The sequence below is a fragment of the Pyrus communis genome, chromosome 3 (genome assembly GCF_041283825.1).
Source record: "Pyrus communis isolate YQ-2024b chromosome 3, ASM4128382v1, whole genome shotgun sequence".
Lineage (NCBI taxonomy): Eukaryota > Viridiplantae > Streptophyta > Magnoliopsida > Rosales > Rosaceae > Pyrus > Pyrus communis.
In genome coordinates, this window is record NC_142567.1 from 9,160,823 (window position 1) to 9,172,049 (window position 11,227).

Sequence of the window (11,227 nt, forward strand, 5' to 3'; positions counted from 1 at the left end):
AATTCGATAAATTATAAATATTTTGTAAAGAAAATTAATTAAATCATGAATTCTATATAAATCATAATTATAGAAATCCGGAAAAACATAATATGAAACATATTAAATGCACGAAATATAAGATGCATGCTAGGCATATATTTTATAAAAACATATAAGTAAAGAAGGGGTCCACTCATTTGTTTTTCCATTGCCCAAAGCCGCTCGAACTATCAAGGATGTAATCATTTCCTGCTAACGCGCCTAAACACAATTAGGGACCTTTTAGTAAAACTATACTAAAGTTATAATTTCGGAAAATGGATGGCAGATTCGGATTCGGCAAGTCGAGGAACCTCTGGTTTTTCCTCCACCCTTCGTCGCGCGTGGTGGTTGGCTGCCCCGGCTAGCTGGAAAATCCAACATCTCCAAAATTTCAAAATTTTACAGGAGTGAAGATCTTGATGAGAGGAACAACTTTCATAACTACGACCAAGGCCAATTTGGCCGAAAAAAGCCCCAATTTCACGAAAACCCGTTGGAACCCTAGATTTGGGTGTGTTTTGATTCGACTTCCAAACTCACTCCAACGCCTCAACCATTGCTTGGGCTTTGTTCCTGGGGTTGGGGGGGGGGGTCCAATGGTGGTGGTGGTTGAAAGAAATTGTTTCAGAAATGGGTCGATTGACGGTGAAGAACCTCACACCCACCAGTAACATTCAAGGCCAATTGTTCTCATTTTTTTGGGTGGAATTGGTAGAAGGAAAAACCGCTCGATTCCATGACTACCGTCCGGGTCGGGTCGAAAAAGGAGAAACGGGTTGTGGATCCTGTGTTTCTCCTCTCCCTCATTTCCCATCCTTTATTTCTTCTCCTATTAGTTCATTTCTCTCATCCCTTCCCTGATTGGTTCGTACCATTCTCTCATTTCTCTCCTTTATTTTCTATCTCCACCACCCATCTTCCTTTTCCTTTAATCTGGGCCACACACGTGGCTTTCCAAATTTTGCTTCAAAAATCTGGAGCATTCTAGAAAATAATAAATTTACAATTTTGTCCCCAACTTCATTCGTTAATAACTCCTTCGTTATAACTCCAAATCACGTTCCGTTTACGCTCACATGTTCGTGTTGACGAGTACTACCTAAATACGCCAAGAAAATAGATTTTACATGACACGACAAGGAAATCAACAAAAGTCAACGTATTTGTCTCGAAGGGCATTTTTGTAAATTCACATTTGAAAATTATAAACACTATAATTTTTAGGGACAGGTCGTTACAAATCATATGAATCAACAATATTTTGCTTGATTTGCTTAAGTTCTATAGGACGGAATAAATAAATCTAAAGAAAATCAATATATAATAAGAAAATTGAGGGTGTAAAAAACATTTTCCTACTTTTCTTGGTGCACTACAGATGCCTTTACAGTTGCTACGACTAGGGCTCTGACCTATTTAGTCTGGCTTCTCTGATGCAATGATATCTAAAGTTAATCATGTATTTTATGTGCAAAAAGTAATACGCCGAAAGACTACAGTGCGTAATTGAATTTGAGGAAGAGCTTGGTGTGGTGATCAAAATTTTGGAATGGTTTTTAGTATTCAGGCATAAATGGTGAATTAGATGGTCCATATCTGTATGGATTTTCAGAACAAAAACAACTGAAAAAGGCAAACACAAAAGCAAATTCCTCCCGAAGAATTTGGAAACTTCATCCTCCTCCTGCAGCTCCTTGTATTTGCATTTCTCCACAAAACCCACTACTGAGTCTAAGTTTCACTCAAGTGTTCCTTTAGTTGCATTTACAAGTTTTCATAGTATTCGATGTTGTATTTCTGTAAAGCTTTAACACATTGGTGAATGCAAGATTAATTAGTTGTAGTTGTGAGTTGAATATGGTGATATATTGTATGAATAATGAGTGAACTTAATGATACATGTATGCATAGAGACCATTTTCATGTCAAACCGAATGTTTAGGAACAAGTGATTGATCAAGTATATATAGAAGGAATTCATGTTTGTAGAAAGTGTAAGTTATACCAAGAAATCAGTTTGGAATATCAAAGAGTTCGTTCAATTAAGTCGTCGTGCGAGAGCTCTATGCAGCCCTTGGGATGTTAATCTCCAGAATTTTGTTAATAGGCTGCTTCTGCCTACTTTTTCTAGTGTTTCCCTTTGCTTTCACATGAATATACAAATTTCCAACATTTTTGCTAATATTACTTCTCTTTTTAAGTGAATTGTTAATTTCTTGTATGTGTAAGAATACGAACCTTCTAGTCGTATAAATTGGATTCTCCTCTTTGTAATCCTCTTCATAATTTGACATTTTTCGTCAGGCAAATTCCGCTGAAATGAGTTCAAAATTTGCAAAACTTGGGGTGGCAGCTGTGCTCGCTTATGGTCTGTTTGATGCGGTTGCATATACCGCCTTTCTTGTCCTTGCATTTCTCAGGTACAAGAAAAGTACAGGGAAAAATCCAGCAGCTCATTATGTAACAAATGCTCAATTTTCTTTTGCACTTTTTATGAATTTCATTTGGATGGGAATGGTTAGGTGACATTACTTGTTACTCCAAAAATGTTTGGTTTTGGTATAAAAGCTTAACTGCAAAACGGCATCTGAAGGATTTCATGTAGCTACTAAGAAAGTTAAGGAGGGGTCAAACGTCTTAGGTTGAGAGTACATATACAAGGGTGTTAGGTTTACATAATTGTTTTACATAATGAGTTGTTGATGACTACATACACATTGAAAATTTAGCTTATGTTCTTTTGTCCGATGAGGGAGTTTTTTTTTTTTTTGTTTTTTTGTTTTTTTTTGGTGGTTACGAAGAGTAAGAAGTAATGAGAGGGAAATCGATCAAATTTCAAATTTTTGCACTTTGCTTGTTCTTATAAGAAGGAAATTGATCAGTTGTTCCAGTTTTATCTTCCAACTCTCTACTTTCCAATTGTATTTTGGTGTCATTCCATTTTAATCTTAGTTCCATTAAAATGAAGACATTTGAAGAACCTAACGTAAAACATCCGTACAAGAAAAAAGCAACTTAGCAACGCCAAGAAAACCATCTACGAGAGTTGATCCAATCCAGGCAGGTTGCATAGGGGGTTATTGAAGACAAAGTTGTCGAGATCCATATCAACTGATGGGTGACACAATTCCGCTCCCTAAAAATATGCTTCATGCTTAGCTTAACTCACATCTAACAATTGACTCATTGAAGTTTTGCATCTGCTCGCAATTGTATCAAGTATCAAGAGGATAATAGTTATTAACCATATTTTGTTAGAACAAAGTGACAACAAACACCTCTGTCAATAAGATCTCCTTATTCCAAATTGGCAGAGAATTCCACCCGCACCAATCTTGAACCATCAACATTAAGCTTATACCAATGAATATCAGGAGGTTCCCAAGCAATGGGAGCGGCTTTCCATTAGGTTAATGGGGGAGAACCAACTCAAGCTTTCACCCAGTTCTCGACTTTTTGCGTGTTTACTAACAGGCATAGAATCTGAAGGGCTAATTGATTCGTAACTTAATAATTGAAAATCAGGAATCAAATCAAATGTTTATTTTTTATTGATAACATATTTGCGAATTTGGTTTAAAATTTTGGTTACCTGATATTATCCTAATGGAAATATCTTTTGACAACTAAAAAATACATACAAAGATAATTTTGGGTGGTGATATCCACACACATCCTTTTTACTTTTCACACACATCTATTATTTCCTGGCTATTGATCAATTGAAATAATCAAATGACATAAATTAATAAGGGTCTGTTTGGTATCTAACTTGATAACGAAACTCAAAATTTTAATTTTTTCTAAAAACACATGTTTTGATTTAAAAATTTTAAATTCAAAACCTTGTTTGGTATGCATTTTCTCAAAACTAATCCAAACAGAAAAAGTCAAATGCCCAGCCCAAGCAATTACCCGACCACCGCATCCATCCCATCCCCAGCGGCGAAAGACCAATTTCCTGACCACCGCATCACTCACTTCCCTAGTGGTGACTCATTTGGCTATGTACCAACTCCTTACTCCAAACTCGCGGTTACAGAGGCTAATCATGTTGGCGGTCTCAAACCTGAGATCCAACAACCATAGGGAAGATGTGGTGGCTATAGTGGATACAAGTGAGAAGAGATAAGATTGAAGAGGCAACAGAGAAGAGAGGATTGAAGAGGTGGGAGAGATCAATTTGTCTTGGCTGGAGGGAGAAGGATAGAGGTGGTGATTATGCTGGATATAAGCGGGAAGGGATTGGAATGCAATAGATAAAAGAGGATTGAAGAGGGAAGAGGGAAGGGAGTACATCGAATGGGAGAAAGGACACTTCGGCGTAGAGTCTCAGTATACGTATCATTTTTGGGTTGGCATAGTTTCCTAGTAATTTTCCCACATTATTCTTAATAGATGTATGCTCTAAATACGTTCTTGCTTTGATATAATTGTTCTAATTGCATATTTGTTTTAATTGTATGCATGTTTAAAATGACTTCGTCACCTTCGGGTGTCGGCCAACATATGTCTACCCAGATATTTAGGGATATCGGGGTTGGGGCGTGTCAGGTTTATCAAATTCAAAGCAAAACCCACATATATAAATAGAAGATTCTAGAGTTAAAAGAGGAACAAGGAGGTTCGGTTACGAAACCCAAAACACTATTTTAATGAACAAATGAATATCTAAACTGGGGTTAACAATTTTCAGCAATAAAAAACATGTCTTTCGATCGAAGTTGCATAAATTACAGAACTTTGGGATTAAGGACGAACAAAATGCCCAAATTCCAATCAAGAAAAATAAAAAAAAATTGTATGTAAATTTAAGCTTTACCTGTAGATCAGCAGCAGCAAAAGCATACTGGATCGAACGGGAGCCACGTATGAGAACTGGATGCCCAGCCTTTGACACGTTATCAAGTGAGTTTAGGGATCTGGGTTTTGTGTTTGCCGTTGAATTTTGGAATGATCTGGAGAAATTTGGGTTTTAGAGTTCTAAGGATTTGAGTGAACCGAAACTGACTTGGATGAGCAACTTTTAGTTTCGATTCGCGGTGGAGCAAGGATGAAGAGGTGGAGGAGGAAGGAATGAAAGACTAAACTTCTAAAGTTTCAAGTGCTCAACAAATTTCGAACAATGTATGTTTCAATGCTTAAAAAAAAAATGGACATGCATCAAAGACTTTTAGGTGGAAAAAATGTGCATTGGCTGAAATGGAGATAATTAGGATTTAAAATGTTAAAAATTTTCTTTTTGGCTCACTAATTAGATGAAAAGGTGAGATTGTATGAACAATTTTACACCCAGAAACATAAACTACACAGAATCACAACTGATCTAACAATGAGAAAGTATATAAGACAATACACTATCAATAGGCTAAAACACTCTTTTAATTGATCGAACAATAGCCTAATAGGATTAACTAAACCATTAGAGACTGCAACAATGAGAAAGTTTGAAGATTAAAGTTCTAGTTGAATATCTTTGAACCCCTAGGTGTTGGAAACATTTTCAGTAAATTTGTTCAGGAAAATATAGAAACTCATGATGCAATTCCATTGTCTGGGATAGCACGTATTTACCTAGAATCCAACCTTAAGCTAACATTTTTCATAAGTTTATTCTTTTTGTTAACTACACTGGAATTTATAAAACAATTTTAGAAAAACTCGAGTCTATATAATGGACTTTTGTTCCAGTTTAAAATTTTTTGGCTTGTGTTCTAAGCAACATAATGAATTCACATTTCAATTGTCAAGGGCATTGCAATAATCCCCAACTGAAGATATTAAAAATCAGAACTTCTTCTCCAAGTTTTCATTCAGTTTATTTCACCAAGAAGATTAAACAAAGATCATGCCCTTTAACTGTTGTAAGCATAAAGTGTTGTTGATACTTTTTTTTTTCAACTTTTTGGTACACTTCTGTCTTGCAATTTAATGTTTTTTCGTGACCCTTTTACCATTTTAAATATGAAGTGTTGTTAATACTTTTTTGTGCACCTTTTTGATACAATTTTGTCTCATTTAAGAATATCTTTTGCTGGCGATAACCTCTTCGTGCTGGGATTATGTGTCTTTGCTTATGTGGTCTAATGCTGAACAAAGGCAATGTATGCGCAAGATTGCTAAAATGCAGCAGATTTGTTTTTGAATTGCACCTTTGGTCTGTTTATGTGAAGATTCTATTCTCTTTTTTAATTATGAAAATTTTAGCTGGTTCCTCACTCCTTGAGAATTCTATTTGTATGGATGATTATGCTGTGCGAGTTATTTGTTTTCGGCCATATCTAGATTCTAAAAAATTGTGGTGGTTAATGTGGTTTTTAGGTTGATTTTTCATTCGGGGAAGAAGGGGTGTGTGAGAGAATGATTTGTGATTGATTTTATTCAAGAGGCAAATACGGCCAACTTATAGTTACAAGGATGTCTAAATATGGTTCCTACGATCAAGCTAAAACACTCACAAATAAGGAAAGGAATTATTTACAATATAAACAAAGTCAACATTCCATTCTAAGCTCGATCTTCTTCAACACTCCCCCTTAAGTTGGAGTGCATGTTTATGACACCCAACTTGCTAAGTAGCACTTCAAACTGTGTCGAGCTTAATGGCTTAGTGAACAAATCTGCCGGCTGATTTGTGGTTCGAATGTGAGCTAGCTGAATCGTCCCTTCTTGTATTTTCTCTCGAACCAGATGGCAATCTATCTCTATGTGTTTGGTTCTCTCATGAAACACCGGATTCGATGCTATGTGTATAGCCGCCTGATTGTCAAAAAACAAGGCTACTGGCTACCTGTAATCAATTCCCAAATCCTTCAAAATGTTCTTCAACCATGTAACTTCACAGCAAGTGGTAGCCATGGAACAATACTCGGCCTCCGCACTAGAACGTGATACCGTTGTTTGTTTCTTAGTCTTCCAAGAGACCGGTGCTTGCCCAAGTAAGATGCAGTATCTTGTGATTGATCTCCTTGTGTCTTTACAACGTGCCCAATCGGCATCACAGAATGCCTGCAATTGGAGTGACCCTGTAGATGGCAGTATGATGCCTTGACCGGGTGTTCGCTTAATGTACTTAAGCACTTTGTGGGCTGCCTCCAGATGCGGTTGTCGTGGCTTGTCCATGAACTGGCTCAGTATATGTACAATATAAGTCATGTTTGGCCTAGTCCCAACCATTCTTCTGTATGCCGAAGCATTATCTAACAGTTTTCCATTGAGCTGTGTAAAGGACAAATTCTGTTCCACAGGGAATCGAGAAGGTTTGACACCCAAAAAGCCTACATCATCCAAGATTTCCAAGGCATACTTACGTTGCGACAAACTAATTCCATGTCGTGACCTGGCAACTTCAATGCCGAGGAAATATTTCAACTGCCCCAAATCCTTGAGTTTGAATTGGTTAGCTAAGAATAACTTTGTGTTCTCTATATCCTCCAAATTGTTCCCTACCAGTATGACATCATCAACATATACAAGCAACACTAGGAAGTTGCCTTGACGACGTCGGACGAAGAGAGAATAGTCAGATCGTGATTGTTAAAATCCCGCGGCCTTGAGGGCAGTGGACAGCTTGATAAACCACTGCCTAGATGCTTATTTTAATCCGTACAATGACTTGTGCAATTGACAGACCTGATGCTCCCCCTTTCGTCCAAAACCAGGAGGCAAGGACATGAAGACCTCCTCATCAAGGTCGTCATTCAGGAAAACATTGTTCACATCCAATTGGTGGAGATGCCAGCCATGCAGAGAAGCCACACTAAGAAGGACACGGACTGTCATCATTTTTGCAACCGGGGCAAAGGTTTCTCGGTAATCAACGCCTTCGACCTGACTGTAGCCCTTGGCCACTAAGCGGGCTTTGTAACGTTCAACCGTTCTATCAGCCTTCAATTTCACCTTATACACCCACTTACAACCAATCGACCGTTTATGAGAGGGCAACGGCACCAAGCTCCAAGTTCCATTAGCTTGCAAGGCAGCAATCTCAGTTTGCATGGCGGCACGCCATTGGGGTATTTGGACTGCCTGAGAGAAACTCGTGGGTTCTTTAAAAAGGGTAAGTTGAGCAAGATACGTTTTATGAGAGTGAGAAAGGTGATCATAAGACAAGAACTGAGAGAGCGGGTGAGCCGTACCTGAACGAGTGACTAGGTTTGAAGACGATGATGGAGCGGGCCGGGAAGGGAGGCTAGTCTCGAGTTGAAAGTCCTGCAAGTAGGCAGGCGGTCGGGTGGAGCGACTGCTGCGGCGCGGAGCTGGGCTGGGAGGCGTGGGTGACGGGGGTGGGGAAAAGAGAGGGGTTGGTGGAGAGTGAGAGGGGATCGGGGAAGAAGAGGGCAGATCGGTGATGGATGAAGAAGACAGAGGTGTGGGTTCTGCAGCGGGTGGGTTAAGTGAAGCGGGGTTAGGTGGGCCGGGGGTTGGGGTTGGCCCATCAAGGGGTAAGGCAGATGGGTGGCGGAAAGGGAGTCGAAATCAAAGGTTAAAAATGGGTCAGGGGGAGGGGAAGAAATGTTGGGAATGTGGGGATGTGGTGACGCAGCGGAATGGTGAGGAAGGAGAAAAGGGAACGCATCCTCAAAGAAACTCACATCACGGGAAACGAGCACCTTTTGTTGACCAAGATCAAAAACCCGATAGCCCTTATGACCATAAGGATAGCCCAAAAAAATACATTGAGATGCTCGTGGATCAAATTTTGAACGAGGTTGGGCATGGGTAGAAGTAAAACATAAACAACCAAAAACACGCAAATGGGAATAATTGGGAGATCTGTTAAACAATTTTTCATACGGGGTTTTGCCATCAAGAAGAGGAGTTGGTGTACGATTGATGAGATATGCAGATGTGAGAATGGCATCCCCCCAAAAATAAGTAGGAAGTCCGGCCTGAATGAGCAAGGCATGTGCCATATTTAACAAGTGTCTCTGTTTTCTTTCAGCAACCTCATTTTGCTGTGGTGTGTTGATACAACTAGTTTGATGCATGATACCTTTATCTGCATAGAAACTGTCAATTTTGAATTCAGGGCCATTATCACTACGGATGATTTTAATTTTGGAATCAAATTGAGTGGCAACCATTTTGATGAAATTAACTAGAAGAGGCCGAGCATCGGATTTGTGTTTCATAAGGTAAATCGATGTGCATCTAGTGTAATCATCAACAATGGTAAGAAAATACTTTGCACCCGAAGTGGAAGCAATTTTATAACCACCCCATATGTCTATATGAATTAAATCAAAACTAGAATGAGTAGTAATTGAACTGGAAGAAAAAGGAAGTTTGGTTTGTTTAGCCAAGGGGCAAATTGCGCACTTGCCGATATCATAAGATGCATGTTTAAATTTAGCACAATAAAATAATGGAAGAACTCTGGTAGAAGGGTGGCCAAGACGTTGGTGCCAAAGGATGGGATGGGTTTGGTGTGCCTGATTGCATGTTCCTTTCTTGGTATGATCGAGATAGTAGAGGCCCTCCCGTTCAATTCCCGTCCCAATCATCTTCCCCGAACGTAGGTCATGTATGATACAAAATTGGTTCAAAAAAATGGTAGTAGAGGATGAATTGGCTAACTTGCTAATTGAAATTAAATTTAACTTGAAGTATGGGACACATAAAACGTTCTCAAGAATCAAATTGGGGGACAAGACAACTTTGCCAATGTGAGTCACTTGTGCTACGGATCCATTCGGCAATTCAACTGTGTGATTAGTGACGGGCCTCGAGGTGGAGAACATGTTGGGATCATAAATCATATGATCCGTGCAGCCACTGTCTAAAATCCAAGTGCTTTGTTTGCCATGACAGTTGAGTGAAAAAGCTTTACCTGAGAGTTCTTCATGGGTTGCGGGATTACTAACATGATTGGCAGATGAGGATTTGTTTTGCAGCACACTCAAGATTTGTTTGCACTCTTCAGCAGTAAACGGGAATTTCATCTCCTTCCTTTCTGTCGAACACGTCGCTGCTTGGTTCCCTTTAGAAATCACTGCCCCAAAGTCAGCCTCAGCCACTGCCTTCTTCCTACGGCAGTATTCTGCCGTGTGACCTTTTTAGCCGCAAAATGCACATTTGAGGTGTGCACGACAATTCTTGGCAGTGTGGTTTGTTTTGTTACACTTGGTGCACTTCAACTCACCTTTGTCTCCTTCGGATTCACGGTTGGCATTCTTCACGGCAAACACAGCCACATCCGATTGTGTCAAAGCTTTTCCTGCTGTTAATTCCGATTACTTCTCATGCCGCAGAACGAGGGAGTACGCCTTGTTCACTGTGGGTAAAGGGTCTTGCAGCAAGGTGTTGCTACGAACACTTGCATATGAGTCATTGAGGCCCATGAGGAACTTCATAGTCTTCTGCGTGTCCAAATATGCAGCCACTTCCTTGACTGAGCCACAGGTGCAGATCGGGAAAGTGCATAAAGCATCACGGGCATCCCAGAGTCCCTTCAACTTCGTAAAGTAAGATCCCACAGACATACCTCCTTGCACACAATCATGAATCTCGTTCTCGTTGTTGAACAGTTGAACCACGTTCACATGCGAGAATCGCTCCTGCAATTCCAGCCACATCTGCCTGGCGTTTTTGCAATTGATCACGTTGCAAGCGATGTATTTCGACATCGACCCTAGCAACCAAGTCTGGACCAGATTATTATAGCGATTCCACTGTTGCCATTCATTGAGATTCTTTCCACTTGGCTCTTTGATCGAACCGTCTACAAGTCCGATTTTGTTCTTGACCGTTAAGGCCATAATCATGGATTGTTTCCATGTGCTGTAATTATCTTCGACCAAAGGCTGCGGCACAAGAATAGCACCGGGTTGGTCTGAATGATGAAGATATAGTTGATGATTGGGATTATCCCACTGGGTTCCTAAGGCCGTGCCTGATGGTTTGTCTTCTGCCGTGGAGGTCGGCTAGGGTTTTGTTGTGTTTGGTTTATTGCCCAGATCAATGCTCTAGTACCATGTGAGATAATGATTTGTGATTGATTTTATTCAAGAGGCAAATACGGCCAACTTATAGTTACAAGGATGTCTAAATATGGTTCCTACGATCAAGCTAAAACACTCACAAATAAGGAAAGGAATTATTTACAATATAAACAAAGTAAACATTCCATTCTAAGCTCGATCTTCTTCAATAGGGTGGGTATGGGTTTGATATTGTTATTCTCAGTTGGTGTATAACTATT

The 11,227-nt window shown here is 39.6% G+C and overlaps 1 protein-coding gene across 1 annotated transcript; it reads right to left on the reverse strand.

Moving 5' to 3' along the window:
* Positions 1 to 10,259: 10,259 nt before the first annotated feature.
* Positions 10,260 to 10,784, reverse strand: LOC148697878 (uncharacterized). The gene has a single exon (XM_088690321.1). It carries the CDS (start codon positions 10,782 to 10,784, stop codon positions 10,260 to 10,262), a length of 525 nt encoding a protein of 174 aa, XP_088546447.1.
* Positions 10,785 to 11,227: the final 443 nt, after the last annotated feature.